We start from the raw sequence: 21013 nt of genomic DNA, 5'->3' as shown, positions 1-21013 counted from the left end.
AACCTCCTTTCTTTATTAATTCTTCTTTTTTTTTTGTATTGAAACTGTAGATATTGAACGGCAACATTGAAAATAAATTCAAATACCATCAGATTATCTGATATTAATATCAAAAACAAATCAAAAAGGAACGAAGTTAATCATGTGATTTTCTCTTTTATTTTCAATTTATTGAATCTATATTGAATACATCCAGGACTTCCTTCCACGTCTACATTTTCTAACAACTATACTATACTTTTCGAATTAATTATGAAAACATATTTTTCTGCTAGATCCCAACATCCCAAAACGTCTCTAACCATTCATATTTGACTAGAGGTAGTCTACAGTATCAAAAACTCATTCGACAGGATCTGTCAAGCAATAAACATGATGCTGTTTATATAGTTGCAGAAGCTTGGAACTAAAATCAAGTAGGACACACAAACAAATCAAAAATGGATCGAATGACGTTTGTCAAGTATTCCTCAATGTTTGGAAACAGAAATCTAAACCTCCACGTCAGAATAGGATATCAAGAAAGTTGAAACGATCAAAAAACTTGAGTTGTGGTTCTATAGACGCATCCTGGACTGATAGAATCACCAACGACGAAGTACTAAGACGCATCGCTCGCAAAAGGAAGCTGTTGAGGATTATTAAGATAAAAACATCTTATATAGGACAAATCTTACGCAAGGATAAATACCTACAGCTACAGGACGTAATTCGGGGCAGTGTAGAGGGAAAGAAAGGCATCGGCAGGAAGAAGAAATCCTGGCAGAAGAGAATGGACAAATAATAGAGTCGGAGAATTGTTTCACGTTGCAAGACGCATTTAAAATTTTGATCAATGAAAAGTCGAAGAAGAAAGCCGGTATTGAAGAAATTTTTGTCCAACTGCCACTACTTTGACACCTGAAGAACCCCCAAATCAGGATTATTTGAAATCAATTAGCAGGATTTGAAGAAAACGATGATGATGTTGTCGTAGAAAAGGATTATGAAATCAACTCGTTGATGGCAGGAAGAAGAAATCCTGGCAGAAGAGAATGGACAAATAATAGAGTCGGAGAATTGTTTCACGTTGCAAGACGCATTTAAAATTTGGATCAATGAAAAGTCGAAGAAGAAAGCCGGTATTGAAGAAATTTTTGTCCAACTGCCACTACTTTAACACCTGAAGAACCCCCAAATCAGGATTATTTGAAATCAATTAGCAGGATTTGAAGAAAACGATGATGATGTTGTCGTATAAAAGGATTATGAAATCAACTCGTTGATGGCAGGAAGAAGAAATCCTGGCAGAAGAGAATGGACAAATAATAGAGTCGGAGAATTGTTTCACGTTGCAAGACGCATTTAAAATTTGGATCAATGAAAAGTCGAAGAAGAAAGCCGGTATTGAAGAAATTTTTGTCCAACTGCCACTACTTTAACACCTGAAGAACCCCCAAATCAGGATTATTTGAAATCAATTAGCAGGATTTGAAGAAAACGATGATGATGTTGTCGTAGAAAAGGATTACGAAATCAACTCGTTGATGGAAAACGTAATACCGTGGTTGGAGCAGCTGGAAGAATATGAGGAATGACCAATTATCCCACAATTAGGATACCTAAACCTTGAATTTCGAAAATAGGCTAGATTATGGTGGCGAAGAGAAGAAAACTAAAGAAAAAACAATTTCCAAGTCGGAAAATGATGACGAAACGCTTTTTTATGGACGAAATATATCGATTAAGATCCTTCGACGATTGGAAAAAGTTTAAGACCAAGTCATATCCAACTGATTATTAAACACCATTCTAAATAGATATTTTTCGGGGTTTTTCACAGTAAATTGCAGTGAAAACTTATTTCTATTGAAAGTATTATGAATACTGTCAAATACATTAAAATATTACGTCTTATTGAATTCACGAAAACATTGAATTGAATATTTCAACATTATTAATTAATCCTAAGACGTATCGTGGGGGTATTTCTGTCAATTAGGGTCGTACTACTATTAAATCTGATAACGGTAAATAATTACTTGGTTTTTTTTGGGAAAAGAATATAATTTGTTTTATATAATTCGAATAGTATAGTATGGGGTGAAATAAATTTTTTTATATAAAAATTTTACATCCAAATCAAGCTTTTTTACACGTCTCGTATCTTTATTATTAACATACTCTAAAAATTCATCCACTAACACTTAAATACCGTATCGATTCACGAAATTATCTTAAAGCAGTAGCGCCATTTACATTTTTTTAATACGCTACTGAATTAAGCATTCGTGGGTCTTTATTAAACTATTCCTCTACTCGCAACAGGTGAAAGAGAAAAAATAAAAGACAATACAGGATATAATTCTTGTCAAAGTTAAATCATACGCAACTCTCTAAACCTACGCAAGATTTCTTGGTGCAAATATGGTTCCGAAAACCTCCCTTAAAAGCAGAAACGACATCGAAGTTAAACAAATGTTTCAAGACAAAAAATAAGCCGCAAGATCAAGTCCAAAGTGGAAACAATTATTTCTTTGGTAGAAAATAACAAAACTAGCACTAACAAGTCTTTATCTGCTTGTTTGACAGCCTAGTTCCATCCGGTAAGTTAAGTATTCCATCGTGGAAGACTTTTAAAAAAGGTCAAAAGACATCGCGGTTTTAAGCTTCCAGAAAGATTCTGAAGTTACCACAACCGCTTCGTTCGCTGGATCTATCGCTTTGTGACTTGTTTCTTTTCTCCAAAATCAAAAAAAAAGTCGCGATTTGAATAAATTTAGGGCATACAAATGACTTAGACAAAAGTGTTTCCAATCAAAAGGAAAAATATCTGGTTTAACTTATCGATTACTTAATTGTCATATTTCGACCCAAAAATTGACACTGGGTTCTTATTTATCGTTATCTTTTTATTTTTTTTTTGAGAATTTTTTACATACAGATGTTGGAGGAATGTTCAACTCTACCAAAACAATGAAGAAATGTTGGTAATCTTCATTATAGGGTGCATAAACTGAAACTAAAGTTTTTACTTAGAAGAAGTATTCATGAAAATATTAATGTGTAAGGAAATTTTTATGTTTTTTTTTTTCTCAAAAACTAGCGAATGTATCTTCTATTTTCTCCCTTAATTATTAATATTACGTTAATGATAAACTATCATAAATAATTAATAAATTTATCGATAAAAATGAACATAGAGAATATTAAAAACAATTTAGTTTGTGTAGGGCATTGTATAATAATTTAAATCCACATATGACATTCATAACCTAAAATTAGATATTTATGTACAACCATTTAATATTCTGTATAATTATAAAAATAGTAGGTTCTTCCATATTACATTCATTGATATTAAATTCTTTTTTATATTTTGGTCAATAGTTCAATAAAGAACTTCATCTATTCCGAGATTCTAAACATACAAAAATTTTGTACTCATTTCGAAATTCTATTTGTAAATCTAATATCGAATAAATATTTCAATACATTCTGCAATATATCTGCTCAATTCATCCCTGTATTAAAGCCTCTAACGTAGCCTATTTATTTTTCTTTCCACTGTCGTCTTCCTCGAATTTTCCAAATTTCTCCAATAGATGGCTGTAGGGAGCTTTCTGATGTTTGAATTACGATCGTTCCAATCCTCATTATCGCACAAACAAATAGATCTGGAAATTCACTCAGTTTTCCAATCAGTTTTTGCTTTTCACACAGATAGAGGATATTTATAAGGCGTATTTTCCAGAAGTCGTTGGAGTTGTGTGAGCCTCTATTTATACTAAAGCTCACGATTGCGTTCAACTACAAACGACTGCTTTAATGAGTCTAAGTACTTTTGGTTCCGCTGAAGCGTCCCAATCGCTCAAAGATCGAGCGAAAAAAGTCTTAGTGCAAGATGCTAACCCTAAAATCCCATTTTTAGAAACCTGACACCACAACACCTCCATTAAACACGATTCAAGCAGAGCCTTGCTCAATATAACCACCCCTCAACATTTTTACTTTGCTTCTGATGGAATGAAGGTTACCATAATGATCGTAGACATTCGTCACGGATAGGCTCAACAAGAAGAAGAGTAGATATGCTACGAAACTTTGTGGAACCAGAGTTGCAGGAGATTTAACCCAAAAAAGTGGTTCCGAAAGGATATAACATCAATTCAAGCAGAAAACGCGATTGAAGCAATATATCGGGTTAAAAATGGCCTTTTATCACCAATCACAATTTTATATTTGATTAAAAACTACCCTATACTATTTTTAGAAACTTGGTATTTCTTTTCGAATATAATAATCCTTGAGCAGATAGTTGTTTATTAGAAAAATTACTATTTATTTATTTTAGGTTATGTAATGTTAAACGTGAATAAAATTTTAAAGGTACCCAACTATCTAAAATCAAATGTTACTAGTAAAAATTTTCCTAAATATTAAGATATAATTTTTCGACAGTCTCAATCTTTAGAGATTACTTAAATATATTGTAAAAGAATAGTTATTTTTATCTATTTTGCAGAATAGATTTAAATTTTGATTTAAAAAAAAACTAAATAAAATTAGGTATATTGAAAAGTCTTTAATAGATGACCGCTCTGTCATACGTCATACGTCATATGTAGTTGTCGTTACTTGTATTTTTCATTTTGGTTTTAGGTTAAAAATAATAAAAGACAATGTAAATCTCTGCTAAAACGTTTGATTGAGTTTTAGAAAAAATAATTCTTAATTACAAGAAGAAATTAGTTTAACAAAAAAAAATTCATAGAGACATTTGACTTTCCAATAAACCTTTATACATACGTGATTTTTAAAATGATAAATTATTGCTTTTGAATCGTTTTAATATCGGTTATTAACTATTTCGATGATTATAATTATAAAACAACGACTTATTTTTTGCTAATGTTGCATCAAAATCAGAAAATTTCTAAAAGATATATAACAGATGTATTTGACGTCCCCATACTTAAATACGGTCCTGTATACGTCAAAATTTAGTTTTTTCCTCTCCATTAACACGAAAACATTCTGTTGAATTTCCATTGAAAGTATTATTTTATTTATTCACCTGCGAGATAGACAACCCAAACGTCAGCCTGTAGTAGTCGTGGTTGCCTCTATGCTGGCGTTTATTATAGATTTTTTACTTCACGTTCGAATTTATAAACGGAATTAAACTAATAGAAGTTTCAAACTCAAATATACACGTAGTAATTTTTTCCTTTTTTCCAGTTATATAAAAAAGTGATTGATTAACGAAATTGTGTTGGAGATGACGACTTTTCGTTTAATGTCTGCAGGACTTCAATAATTGTGATTGTTTGGGGGGTTATCTTAGCTTTTTAGCCAATCTGCACCTATATTTGGAAGATGTTTTGTACAAAACTATACTTCGTCTTCCAAAACACGTAGAATCTTCCCAAGGAAAACAATTTTTCTGGAATTTGCAAGTCTCAGTTCTCAAGGTTTTTATATTATTATTACTTAAGACTTTTGATGAAATATACAAGACACTCCACCCTAAAGAACTTGATAAGTCGTTTCAATCTTCTTTCTACACAATACATCACCCAATAAGTCGTTTGACTGACACACAGATGGCGCTGCAATTTTTAAATCCATACGTACCAACTTTCAAAAGATTATGTCAAATGTCACGTCATTTGAATTAGTTACAAAAAGAATGACACCCGTTAAGTGAAGCTACTTGTGTGTTAATTTATCATAGCTAATTAATAAAAAAAATATTCTACAAGCTCAGCAATGACTTGAAAAGAACAATTTGTTATTAGTTTGCTGAATTTAAACGTGGTCGTGCAGACACCGATGATAGTGAACGTTCTGGTTGTCCAATCGAGGTGGTTACTCCAGAAAATTATCCACGAATTGGTTATATCTAAACGTAAATTGAAAATTCGTGAGATAGTTGGCAGTGTGTTTACAATTATACATGGACGTTTAACCATTAGAAAGCGTAGGTGCCGCGTTTAATCAGAGTAGATCAAAAACAACAACTTGTTGGTGATTCCGAGTAATATTTGGTCATATGTACACGAAATAAATCAGATTTTTTGCGTCGATATGAGACAATGGATCCATCACTTCAGTCTGGAATCGAAACGATCATAATTTGAGTGGACTAAAGTCGTTGAATCACTTCCGAAGGCACAACAGTCAGCTGGGAATGTTATGGCTTCGGTATGCGTGCTCAAATAGAGAAGAAATTGATGAAACTGAAGCTTATTTTGAGTCAAAAAGAAAAATCTTCTACAAGCGTTGGAATGATTGTATTATATTAATGTAAACAATCGATTTTACGGTCCAACATCTCGATAGTCCACACTTTTGTGGATATCGATACATTTTAAAAACAATTAGCTTCTCATTTATATTTTTTTCAATATTTTCCGTTTCGTATTTTCAGAAATAAATATACGTGAATAAAAATGTGAATAACTATATTAGAATAGTGAAAAACCAAAAATAAAACGATTCAATTTTGGTATGTACATTCCCGAAAACGAGTATCATCGATATTGCATATAAAGTTGTTTCTTTTTTATTATATAAGTACAAGCTGGTGTTTCAATTTAATAATATCTAATTAAAAGACAATTCATGTAGAATCCGAAATATTTAAAACATAATAATTGTGGTACACAAATTATTTACACAGATTGAGTACAATCAATGAATGGAAATTGTTTCTTTAGTTCGTTGCAAACAATAATTGTAATTGTTCATAAACATAAACAAATCGAATCAATGGGAATAAGCAATTTTTAAATTATATCCGAGACAAACACGCAAAGCAAGGAACTAACTCCAAATCAATAGGAACCCTTCTAATTGGAAGATCTAGTAGTTGCACAATTCAGGAATCATCTATGACAGTCGAGCCTCAACTCACACAAATAATAAAGCCGAAATTGTTTAAAAATGGGGCGCAAACAGAACTAAACAACGAAAACCCAGTTCTGGAACTCTAAAACGTTATTTCTTCCCATGAAAATAGGAACCTCGGTCGAATGAGAGTCGCGAATTGTTTGGAAACTAGGTAAGTAAAAACGGAACACTGTCACTTGTAGAGCAGAATACGATAAAACAGTTAAATACATCATAAATGTAGCAAACATTTTTATCGAGTATAGGAATCGATCGAAATCGACACCCTGCCTGGAATAAGTACCGTAGTCTCTTGAATTTTGTAATTTAATCCGATTTATTTGGAGGTTAGAACTAATAATTCATGAGAAAACGTTTGGTATTTCGATAAATCGTTTAAAATCATTTTATTTTCGTTTGTTGCAATAAATTTTCGAGGTATAGTTAACGATAAAAAAGTATGAATATAATTGAATTAATTCCCTGTTTATTTAAAGAAAAACTTTCCATTCATATAACGACGAAATCAATAAATAAGGTTTACGATAATTAATTTCAAAATATGCTCACTTTTCGAAATATTCCAAATTCCTGAATGTCATATTTATTATTTGAAATACAAATCGAAATTTTGTTAAACAAAGTTTCAAATTAATAAAATTAAAACTTGATATCCTGATCCCGTAGGGCCTCACATAAATCTAGTGAAGCCTGATGTCCTTGGAAAAGCTAATAAATCATCCTGATCCTGCACGTGTCGATTCTGGACATCTTTTAAGATCATTGAGTCAACTGTCAAGCTTCCACATGAGTTTGAACCTGCACGTCAGCACCTTTTAACGTCACCGAGTAAACTGTCAAGCTTTTCCATGAGTTCGGACCTAACGTGTTGGCGCTGGGTGCTTTTTAACGTCACTGGATAAACTGTAAAGCTTGCACATCGTTTAAACCTGCACGTGTCGATTCTGAACATCTTTTAACGTCAGTGAGCAAACTGTGAAGCTTCCACATGAGTTTGAACTTACACGTGAGCAACTTTTAAGGTCACCGAGTAAACTGTCAAGCTTTTCCATGAGTTCGGACCTAACGTGTTGGCGCTGGGTGTTTTTTAACGTCACTGGATAAACTGTAAAGCTTGCACATCGTTTAAACCTGCACGTGTCGATTCTGAACATCTTTTAACGTCAGTGAGCAAACTGTGAAGCTTCCACATGAGTTTGAACTTACACGTGAGCAACTTTTAAGGTCACCGAGTAAACTGTCAAGCTTTTCCATGAGTTCGGACCTAACGTGTTGGCGCTGGGTGCTTTTTAACGTTACTGGGAAAACTGTCAAACTTGCCCATGAGTTTGAACCTGCACTGAGCACTTTTTAACGCTCTATCTGTATGTGGTAGGTGTTTCCATCCATCTCGACAGAGGCTAACATAATTTTTTCTTATTTTTCATTGATTCCAAGTTACGTTTCAATCAGTTTGGACATCATCATCAGCGATCTTTAATTGTTCAAATGACCATATTGCTGTACAAATTTGGTGATAATTTTACAAAACCTTGACTGATCATTTCCGATTTGTTTTTTCATCTTCAGAACTATTATTTGTACTGTTTATGATTTTAATATTCATTTGGGAACAATTTCTAATCTGATGTATTTTTTGCTTGTAATAATGATTAAATTGTGAACCTCCTTTTGCAATCCACAACTTGATTTTTTTAGAGGACTTAAACCTCAAAATGTCCATCTCTATTACCAGATTTACATATTTGTGATTCGTAAATACATATAGAAAAATCATCCAAATTGAAAAAAACTATTTTTCAAGCTGTAGCCAGACATTCCTCTTCAACAGACACCAGATTATCTCATACTTTCTTGAGTCACTATCAACTACTAATTATCTCTTGATACTAATTCTATCTGAAAAAATTCATCGTTAAATAATATTTATAGAAATACTGTACATAGTAAGCATATTTTGTCATTACTACATTTCTAATTGAATATCAAACAGCAGTTACGTCAAGTTAGCAAATCTAAGATAGTGACCAAAACTGAATATCAAAAATGTAAACGGAATCAATACTCGTGTATTAGGAAAAATTTCATTCTAAACGTTGGTAGTTGTGTGGCATCGATCTTCAGTGTTGTAAGATTTATTTGTCTCAAATCGGGGAAATAATATTGATTTTTTGGTTTCGTCTAATCAAATTTTCTAATAATCATATTAAAATGATAATTTGAATCTTGATTGTCTCAAAATATATTCTATTTCTTATATTATATTAGTTGAATCATATCGTTTTAATACTAACAATTAAAAAACTTACAACGTGGCAACGATGTAAAACATCTGTTATATGCTTACCCCAATCGGTGTTGTGTTTTGAGTAGTTGACGCAAAGGTTCATAACCTTTATAATGAGTGAGTATTTACAACAATATTTCATCAACTGTTTAGAAAATATTTTAACAATTTATACGATAATACGATTACTTTTTTTATACGGATCTTTTTAGAATCATCAGTACGGTAATTCACAACATTATATTCCAAAATCCAAGTTGTGTATTTGCAAACTTATCGTAAAAGCCGTTTATATTGAATAAATTATAAAAAAAATTATGTATGAATGGCACATAGTGAACACTTGCAAATTTCAATGACGCGTACCAAAATGAACTTGATGATAATGGCGTAAAACGACTGGAAATGTAGAAACCTGTGCATAGTTATTATTGTTGATAGTAACCATTATTCTTTATTACTTACTTCAGGAAAAATCGAGGGAAAAAAGGTTTTTCGAGTATATTAAAATTAATTTTCATTTCAAATCACCATTAAATCCATTAAAATCAGTTACTTTGCACTATAGGAAGTTTTCTCAAAAAGTATATACAGTGTGAATTGGAAAAATAAGGTTAGATAGAAAGAAATTCGTTATTTTTAATTGGAAAGGAATATTTTCATATAGGGAATGTGTTATATTTTTGTGTTAACTTCACCTATTGTGTTTGTGTGTGAAAATAATGGATACAAAAAAGAGGCTCGATACCCAAACAGCTTTTGGAGTTAATTGGTTGAATTATTTCTCATTATCGTGTAATTTTGTTGATGAAAAATAGTGAAAAATTTCTGTTATTTCAAATTTTCAGTTTGTGCTCTACATGTCGTCATGACAGATTATTACCACCAGACTTATTGATTATTTAATATGAGGGTTTCTCAATAATAATAACAAAACCTGTAGATATACATGAATTGAAAAGAAGATTAAGCATGAAATAAACATATTTGATTATAACCTAAATTGTGGAAAGACATCTTCAGTATTTAATTCGATAACGATTCTCCTTCTTTGTAGTTACATTATTTCCGAAATGGATTTAGTAATATGTAAGATTTTCATACAGGAATTTTTTTATTATGCAACATTTTTGAAAAAATCTAAAGATTATATGCGCGACCAATGGTCCGTTGAACTCAGCCCATCGTGCTCTACTTGACGTTACCGCCGATGTCCTTGGAGAAGCCCATCAGGCGATTTGGCTTGAACCCTTTGATGTCATTAGGCAAGCTGTGAGATTTGCCCAGGTGTTTAACCATAGACAATTTTAGCGCTCGATTAAATGAATGCTGGTGTAAATAACGAATTTTTTTTAATAAACTCCATACTTGAAATTGCTTTTTTTTAATGGGAATTTTCTTTTGAGACACCTTGTATATAATGCATAGAATTTGATACGGGATATATAAGGAATTTTATTTCTGAAGTTCTCTGAGCTCCATTCGAATTTTAACCACAAGATGGCAGCTCTTTCGAGGATTAGTGAGTGAGTGAGTGGTTATGAGTGGAATATAGTGACAGCTACCTAGGACAGAATATAAAGGGCGCATTGGTTAGGTTGGGTGAACTTAAGTTAGGTTTGTACCTCTGAATGCCCGCCCCGTTTTATCCGTTGCTTCTTTTTGGTGTTTTATCGCTTCTTTATGTACATTTTAGTTCCCTTTCCTCCAAGTAAAAGATTGGAACTTCCATATTTCCGGATGTAGCCCTTCCGGAGGATGTTAAATGTTAAATTTCAACGGATCAGAAGTGGGTGGTAAACTGAAACCTTACTGGGGGTTTTGATAATGAAAATATCACTAGTGGAAAGGATTTTATAGATAAATGATTGTTTTATTGGAGGGAACGAAAGGAGAATCGAGATTATTGCTGGAGGTTCGATATTGGTTAATATTATACATATTTGGATATTATAATATCATGTGACCTATTTCCCTAGATTTTTCTAGTGTATTGTATAAAATGTTACATTTTGAAGACGTTGAATTGTACACATTCATTTAAAATAATACTTATTGTTGATATAAAAAAAGCAGCCGCCATTTTTTATGTACAATTTGCGAAATTTATTTTTTTTTTCTGATAGATTTTTTTCAATATTTCCAAATAAATCCCCAACCATACTTGATACTAGTTTTAAATTAAATATTATTAAGAATAATTTTTCGAAAATTAATTTTAAATTACTGTGGCAATCAATTTATTAAAAAAATTGTTATAATTTTCTTTTTAACAATGTTTCTAAAATTAAAACTATTATTTAGACAAAAATTCTAAATTATAAACTAAAATGATGATATTTTGAAAGTTATTAACAAAACTAAATTTTTATATCAACATGTTGGTGCTGAAACCTGAAACCTAGCTCAGTAAATACCCAAATATCAAAGAAATATAAATTAGGATTTGCCCTGAGACTTTTTGAAGATATTCAGTTACTTTTTAGTCAAAAAGTGTGAGAGTTTCCCAAAAGAAAACCAAATTTTAGAGTAGTACGGCTTGCATGCATGTTAAATTACAACCTAGTGCTTTTTTACTCCTAACTCAAACTCTATTTTCTTCTTCGGTCACACTTCCATCCTCAAAATAATTTTCAACGACACAAAACACCAAGATAGGCTCTAATAATTTTTTAAAAACTCATTTTCAACTAACTCTACCAAATCGTATTATTTCTTTTAGCAATATTTACAAAAATCAACTTTTTAATGAAAAACCTTTTGTTTTTTTATGTCAATTTTCCTCCTCCTCATACTTTTTACAAAAATTGTCGAAAACAACAAGAATACCTTCGGACTATTTGATAGCTGCATACTTATTGAGACAAAACACAAATTACTGGTAAAAGAAGAACCTAACCTCATTATTTTGGATTCGCAGAATCCCACATATAGGGATATCCATTATTTATATAGTGATAAAAAATTTTATGCTACTATAAATTCTATCATTCTCATTGCTTTTATAACAAATTCGATTCTCTATCGAGCAGTCTAGAAGGCGAAAAAACATTCTAAAATACCCGATAACTACGGAATAATACAGACAAAGGCCAAGTTGCAATAGATAAAAGAAGAATCTTCCTAACCTCATTACAATGAATCAGAAATAAGTTAAGGAAAATAAGGAAATATATTGGTGACGGGTTATATTGAAAAAAAAAAAGAATTGGAAATGTATGTGTAGATTTTTTGTGACTGATTAAGCCAATAAAATCAGTGGAATACTTTTTTGTTACCGTGGAACGTAAGGAATAAATAAATTTTCTTAAAACAATTGATTATTTCGTGCTTTATTTTCTATAATTATTATATATAATTAATTTTGTACATTTCGCAGTGAGCAATTCGAATATTTATTCACTGTCAGTAAGTCTCTCGTTTTATTTATTTAAGATTATACTACAAAATTTCTAAAAAAAAATGGCGGCTCCTAGCACATCCTAAAGTCTTTAAAAACGAATTTTCTAAATCTGGAAGCTTCGCAATAAGTTTTAATTATTTTTGATGTCATGTTTCGCCGGCAGTACATTAATGGCAGTGAAGTTTTCAGATTCAATAGAATCAATAATAAATTGATCGCGTTTATTGATTTTTCACATTGGCTCAAGACTTGGATGGTCAAACTTCAATTTTATTATTCAATAAAATCAACCAATGAAAATGCATCTCGAATTTTTAGTATAAAAAACTACAAGTCGACTAGGAACAGACTCGATTTTTTAATAAATGAAAATACAAGTCGACTAGGATTTTGCAAAATATGCTGCAGGTATTTTTTAAACCATTTTTAATAGTAGATTTTGTCCAAATTATTCAAGAAATATAATTGGATTTTTCAATTTCAATTAAATACTGCTTTTATTGTTTTCAGTTATTATAGCTATCAATTGAATTTTTCCAACATATCCTAATTTTCTGAAATGAATTCGAAATATATTTCCAATTATAGAAAACCTTAAATTTTGTATATTTTAATAAAATTTTGCGCACTATGGAGATATTTTTTCTATTGAAGTACTTATCACTATAATTTTACGTTTTTATTTTTTTTGCTGATAAAAATCGATTTTCAATTGATCCTGTTGACTGCGCCAATTCGTTTTTCGCCAATAAAAAATTTTAAGAGTCCTAATTTTTGGAAATAATTACAGTTGATTTATGTTATCTTAAGCAAAACGCCTTTGAATTAACTTTTATTTTATTTGATGTTCGAATTTCACTTCATTTGAGTTTCTCTCAATAGTTTTTATTCGATATAAGTTCGTTTTATTCCAAAATCTAAAATAAAATGAATCCAAGTTGTTTTTCAGGTATCAGTAATTATTTTGAATCGATTTAAGTAGTTTTCAGTTAATCCCAATTGATTTAAGCTGCTGAATTTCTTCTACTACAAAAACAAATCGACTTCAAGATGGTTTTATTTGAAGATTTAAGCGAAATGCTTTGAATTTACTCCTATTTTACTTAATATCAGAATTTATTTTAAATTCAAGAAGGTTCCATTCGTTTTCGCTGTTATTTCAAACTGATTTAAGCAATTTTCAAATATTTTTAGTAAAATCAATAGAAATCATTGAATAAATTGATTTTCACTTGGTTTTTATGTATTAAAATAAATTTCAGTTGTTCTTGGTAATATTTATTCGATGTAAGATTTTTTTATTGTGAAGTGAATTCAAAATGGTTTTAGTTGATTCTACTGTTATATCAACAATGAATACACTTAAAATTTGAATGGATTTTACTTAATCTTAAGAGTTTTCATTTATTTAAGTGAATATAATTTTCATTTCCCTAATTCCAAATATTTTCACTTGATAGAGTGAACTTTAGAGTTCCAAAGTGATTTAAGTTATTTAAAGTGAAACTTTTATAGAATTCTCTCAATTTAAGTGGTGTTTGTTGAAGCAAGTGGATTTTACTCTCCATTCATTCAATTTCAATCATTTTCACTTGATATAAGCAGTCCTTTGGAATTCAAAACTGATCTAAGTTGTTTTCAATTCATTTTGATGTTATGTAAACTAATTCTAGTTGATTTAAGTTCAATCAAGTGAAACCGATATACATTTCACTTAATTCCAAAGGTTTTTATTGATTCAAGTAAATTTTACTCGTCATTCATTCGATTTCAATCATTTTCACTTGATCTAACCAATGTTCTGATAATCCAAGCTGATTTAAGTTGTTTTCATTCCACTTTACTTTCATTTCAATCTGATTTAAGTTCACATACAAGTGAAGCTTCACTTGATCCAAGCTATTTCACTTTACTATCATTTTACACTGACTTTGGTTGATTTAAGTTCTTTTGAGTTGATTCAAGTTCTTCTCGTTAACTTATTTACAGTTGTTTCTATTGATTTAAGCGAATTCCACTTCCATTCATTCGATTTCAATCATTTTCACTTGATATAAGCAGTCATTTGGAATTCAAAACTGATCTAAGTTGTTTTCAATTCATTTTGATGTTATGTAAACTAATTCTAGTTGATTTAAGTTCAATCAAGTGAAACCGATATACACTTCACTTAATTCCAAAGGGTTTTATTGATTCAAGTGAATTGTACTCGTCATTCATTCGATTTCAATCATTTTCAATTGATAAAAGCTACGTTCAACTAATCCAAGCTGATTTAAGTTAACTTAATTTCAGTGGTTTTTATTGATTCAAGTAAATTTTATGATTCGAGTTGATTTTTTGGTTATAAAATATGGTGAATTTAAGTTTTTTTTCACTCGACTCAAATATAAACAGTCGGTAGATATTTCAAGTTGATTTAAGGGCTTCATTTTATTGTTTCTGATACAGTGGGGGTTTCGAATGCAGCTAATAATCGAAATGTTTTATTAAAATTAATCGAATTATGACTATATTTTTTACTTGGGGGTTTCGAGTATTTTGTTTCGGTGTAAATTCGAATTTTAATTTCGATAAATGAATTGTTTGACCCTCCGATTCGTCTTGAGCTTTTCGCGAAACAAAAATCACAAGTCCTAACTAATTTTTTTTGTAAATTCTATAACAATGAAAGAGTAAATGTCGCAATAAATAAAGAAAGGATGAAATAGGAATGTAACAAAAAAAATTAACTAATTAAAAATTGTTTTAAAAAAGCATAATATGTATATGTATAATTATTTAAAAAAAATTATCGATTTATGTATAAACATTGTGAACACACAAAATAATTATTACAACTAAAAAATTTTTTTATAAATACATGTGTCAGCGGAAAAGGGGATTTAAATTTAAGTTTCTTTAAGCGCCCGAAGGATAACGCTAAAAATTGAGTAGAATTGACGTCGATAGATGGCACGTCTTTATTTTTTGTTAGGGGAGGTGGTAGGGCACTTAAAGTATCTTAAACGTCCGCGAATTAATCTAATCTAGATAGAAAGGGTTTTACCAACTATTCAACCAGGTTGTTATATATATATATATATATATATAATGGCAGTGATATCAGGCTGGTTGTTAAATGGTCAAAACCACAAACAGTTTCTCTCCCAAATAGTTTTCCTTACGCTACTGTACATATACATAACCTAACTTTACATAGTGAAAGACTTTCACAAATATACACATCCATGTACCGTATTTTACAAAAAAATTTCAGGATTTAGGAAAATCCTATCGAACCTTTGCTTACAGAGATCCTTTTTTTTTATACACATTATTACAATTTGGTACCGTGTACAAATTGACAAAAATTAATTACATGGCAGCCGTTGTAGCTTTTTGAAAATATTAGCCTCTTTTTAGAACACAATTAGGGGTAAAACTAAAAATATACGCCTTAATACTAGAAATTCCCGTCGACGTTCACCGGCACGGGGTAAACGAAAAACTTCACATATTTCTACCATATGTCCCCCGTAGAGGATAACGTGAGGTTACTAAAAAGTGGCACTTCCTTCGCTACATTCATTTGTAGGGTGAGAATTTTTTTAGTGGTACACTACTATGAAAAATTGTGATAAATATTCCAAAAAGAATTACATTTGATACGTCCATGAACCCAATTTTACAGCATGTTTTGTGTTGTTCATGAATATTGTTTTGCAGTGCTTTTACTACCGAATGCGGTTTTAAATTGATGAATTTAACCCACATAACAGTGCTTTTATTGTGGTTTTTAAATGAGGAATTTAACCCCTTTAACAGTGCTTTTACTACGGTTTTTAAATGGTGGTTTTACTCCCATAACAGTGCGTTTACTGTGGCGTTTGAATGATAAGGTTTGCTCTCACCACTGTGGTTTTTAAATGATGAATTTAACCCCCATAACAGTGCTTTTACTGTGGTTTTTAAATGATGAATTTAACCCCATAACAGTGCTTTTACTACGGTTTTGAAATGGTGAGGTTTATTCTCATAACTGTGGTTTTTAAATGATGAATTTAACCCCCATAACAGTGCTTTTACTGTGGTTTTGAAACTATGAGGTTTACTCACATAACTGTGACTTTGAAATGATGAAGTTTACTCCCATAACAGTGCTTTTACTGTGATTTTGAAATGATGAAGTTTTACTCTCATAACTGTGGTTTTGAAATGATGAATTTAAACCCCATTACAGTGCTTTTACTGTGGTTTTTAAATAATGAGGTTTACTCCCATAACAGTGCTTTTACTGAACGTGTCGCAAATGTTGTAAGCTGGGTTGGAATCGGTTCTGATAGTCGTTAGACACATTTTAGTTTTCAATATTTATTCATGAAAATAGTAGAAACTTTTGGAATATGTGTCAAGCTTGGTAAAATGGACAAAATGTCTCACGACAGCGATAGATCGTGTGTTTTAAGTGGCACAAGCTGTTCCAAGAAAGTAGGGAAAGTGTAGAAGACGACGACACTTCTGGACCCCCTTCGGTTAGCGAGTACAACGCATACGTGTCGTTAGTAAAAAGTTCATTTATAATAGTGATCGTAAACTAAGTTGTAGTTTGAGCATTCCTCAAACTCAAGTTTTTCAAATCGTGACAGAAAACTTAGCCATGAGAAAAGTTATTTCCGCGAGTGTTATCAGAAGAGCAAAAGGTCAACCGGAAAGTGTTCTTCCAGTATCTTTGTCTGCCCTAACTTGGATTTTCTGGTCCTGGAGGCGTATGGAAATGTATAGTTGCGGAAGGGTGCCAAGTTTGATAATATTTGATCGTTCATTAACAATTGAATAAAAATTTCATCAATTATCGCATTAAAAAAAATGTATCATACAGAGTGTAATATTCGATAAGAATCCTTAAATAGATTTTCCAAAACCGGTCCTGGAATTTCTAAGTTTTGCTAATATCAGTCGAATGCTCGATAGTAGTGTACTAATTTTAAAAATAAAATCCACAAATCACCCTGTAAATTAATAAAAAAAAAGTGACACTTTTCAATAGCCTCTAAGGTATAGTTACTCTTGATTCACCCGGTATATTCTTTATTTGTAATGCCCACGGGAATAAGAAGTCATTATCATAATATTTTGTACTTTTATCTCGCACATTGGCGCCCGACGCGACGCGGGCTTCTATAACATTAATTACATCAAACACGAACGAAAAAAAAAATTAAAAAATTAATAATTATTTAAAAAAAAATTATTTTCGTTCTAAATACTAATCGTATTGCTAATATTTGTGCGTTGACTACTAAATTCCGTAAATAGACAATTAATTAAAAAAAAAAATATCACATTTAAAATGTTCAGTTTGTACACGGTATGGGGGGCAGTACAATCTTTGACCATTTAAACCTAAGTAATTTTGCTTGTTGCTGACTCGCGTTTTTTGTTTTAGAGCAATAATATTGGGCGGTGGTATAGAACCATTATGGCAAAAATAATAATCGAAATGACTTTCATGCCGTTTTGCTTCCATCAGTTAAGTATATTCCTTAATATCCATTAAAATAATCTGATTATTCTAATTCCATTGTCCCACTAAAGCCTCCATTCACAATTTTTCCGAAAAATTTAACTTTTTCAAACATTTAAATAATTCAAACTTTTCATAATTCATTAAAAACAATAAAAGGATGTTTCCACCATTTTTTTCTATTTCGTAAATACCTGTACATGTCAGTAGAACTAAATCTTTGGTAAAAAGAATGAAGTTACCCTCCAATTGGTTTCAAAACACTTTGGAGTGAAGGAAAATTAAATATACTTGCTAATGTAGAAGTGTAGATAAACCCTTTGTAGGAACTGATCGTTCTTGTTGAATTAGTTATAGAAAAAAAGAAGAAATACTAAAAAAGAAGATAAATTGGAGGTTAAACAGTCACTGGAGGGTGAAGACAAGCAAAAATCCTCCTGGGAAACTAAAACCTGTTGAAGAAAAATCTACGAATAATGAAGGAGGTTTGTTGGGGGTTTAGCTGCCTAAATGAAAGTTATGGGGTATACCATTTGCAGATTTTGTTACATAAAGGGGATACAATGGGAGAGTAGTAAACCTTTTATAGGACCTTAATTAATTTTTTTTGGTATTAGTTAAGGAACAATAGAAAAACAGTTACTAGAAGTATCTACAGTAGTGAAGACAAACAAAGATCCTCTTTGGAAACCCTTATCCGTTGAAAAACAATCTATGAATACTAATTTGGAGTCTTGTTGGACATCTGAAGAAATTAATTTTTAGGAAACAATAAAGGACGAATAAATTATTTATAGGACCTAAACCTTTCTGGTGGAATTAACTATGGAATGATAGAGAAAATACTAGATGTTATTTAGGAAAAATTATTTTCAGGAATTTACGAACACTAATTGAAGTCTTTTCGTAGCATTGTTGTAACAGTTTTTCAAAAACTTGGAATTCATTATCGGCAACTATTTCTTGCAATAAAATGATGTTTCCACCAACTAAATGCTAGATAACAAGAATGAAATTAACCTCCGATGGGTTTTGGGACGCATTGAAGTGAAGGGAGATGAAATAGCTATAGTACTGACAAAGGACCTGAATCCTTTTGCGGTATTAGCTAGAGAACAATGAAGGAAATACTAGAAAAGAAGATATTTAATGGAAAAATAGTTACTAGAACGAACTACAGGGGTGAAGACAAGTAAAGAAACTATTACCAGTGAAAAACAAACTGTGAGTACTAACAGAAGTTTTTTTGGAGTATTGGTGAATTATTGGATACCTGAAGAAGTTAGATTTAGAAGGTAGTACAACGTGTTGCATAAAGAAGTCACAACAAGGGATGAATAAACATTACATAAGGTGTAAACAATGGAGAAAATACCGAAAAAGGGAGAAAATTGGGAAAAACAATCTATAAGAGAGAAGACATGCAAATATGCCCTTGAGAAACTATTACCAAGGAGGAACAATCTACCAAAAGTAACAGGAGTCTTGTTGGGGTATTGTGGACACAATAAGGGATGAATAAACATTACATGGGATCTGAACAATAGAGAAAATACTGGAAAAATTGGGAAAAAATAATCTGCAAGGGTAGAGACAAGAAAAGCTACTCTAGAGAAACTATGACCAGGGAGGAAGAATCTACCAATAATAAAAGGAGTCTTATTGGGGCATTTCTACCTCAATGGACAGCCAAAGAAGTTACATTTAGCAAGGAGTATAACGTGCATAATTTGTTATATAAAGGAGAGACAATGAGGGAGGAATAAACCCGTCCTAGAACCTTTTTGTGGAATTAGCTATAGAATAGAGAAAATATTAAAAAAGACGATATACTGTAGAAAGATTCAGTAGGGACTGCAACGTGAAGATACTGTTGTGTCAGGGGGACACTATAAGGGAGGAATAAAAGAAAGAAAATAGGGAAAAAACAATCTACGGCGGTTGAAACTAGCACCAATACTCCTAGGAAACTATAACCTGTTGAAGAACCATCTCCCAACTCTAACAATAGTTATGTTTCGGGCATCGATAACTCAATGGACATCTGAAGAAGTTAGTAAACACTTCATAGGATATTTAATGGAATTTGATTATACTAGAAAAGAAGATAGGGAAAAACAATTACTGTAACAATCTATAGGGGTGTAAACAAGCAAATATATTCCTGGGAAACTGTAACCTGTTGAAGATCAATCTAAGAAAACTAAGAGTGGTTTTAATTGGGTGTTGCTACCTCAATTAGAATTAGCATGGAGTACAACTTTTAAGTTCTGTTAAGTAAAGGAGGCATAATAGATCCTTTAGTTCGAAGTGTATAGGATATCCTAAATTGTGTCTCTTTTTCATTACTTTGGTAGGACGATGATCTAAGACTGGTAGAAAATATCCAATACTAGGTACATCGAATAGTTGGTGTACCATGAATTTAATTAAATCTAGGATTGAGTTAGTTTTTTCAATCGCTTTGGTAAATAATCGTCCAATAGAGTTTTTCTCCATTTGATATTTACAAAACGGCATAAATCATTTAAAAATTCATCATATCACATGTTTGCTCTACAAAAATACTTTTTTTTTTTTTTTAGTCAGTTCTATAATGACGAAATTCAATATTATCACACTAACGTTGTATTTTTTGTTATTTTTTTTTTGCTTAAATACAAAGGCTCAAAAATATTTTAATATTACTTTAAATAACAACATTATATCACGTTCGCTTGGAAATCTGTTTACGTCTATGCTTTTGTCTAGGTTGCGTCTGGTTTTCCGGAAAGAGTGAAGGACTTAAAGCGCTCTTCGAAGATGGTTTCAAATGGGGTATCGATACCACTTTCGTCGGTTTGTACTCTTTTTCAGACACCCATTCATCGGCGACACTAAAAATAAAACCAAACTAAAAATATAATAACAAAAAAAAAGACTA

At 31.2% G+C, this 21013-nt stretch overlaps 1 protein-coding gene across 1 annotated transcript in view; it reads right to left on the bottom strand.

Moving 5' to 3' along the window:
* Window positions 1-3054: 3054 nt before the first annotated feature.
* The window catches only part of LOC130900590 (uncharacterized), a 121793-nt gene continuing 103834 nt past the window's right edge, over window positions 3055-21013 (bottom strand). The window contains exon 6 of the mRNA XM_057811289.1: window positions 3055-20966. Within this exon, the coding sequence (XP_057667272.1) occupies window positions 20798-20966 (169 nt within the window). The 3' untranslated portion in view covers window positions 3055-20797. The remainder of the gene's footprint in view (window positions 20967-21013) is intronic.

The sequence above is a fragment of the Diorhabda carinulata genome, chromosome X (assembly GCF_026250575.1).
Source record: "Diorhabda carinulata isolate Delta chromosome X, icDioCari1.1, whole genome shotgun sequence".
In the NCBI taxonomy this organism is placed as follows: Eukaryota; Metazoa; Arthropoda; class Insecta; order Coleoptera; family Chrysomelidae; genus Diorhabda; species Diorhabda carinulata.
Note: the sequence above shows the minus strand (reverse complement) of the source record. Positions and strands in the feature narration are given on the sequence as shown.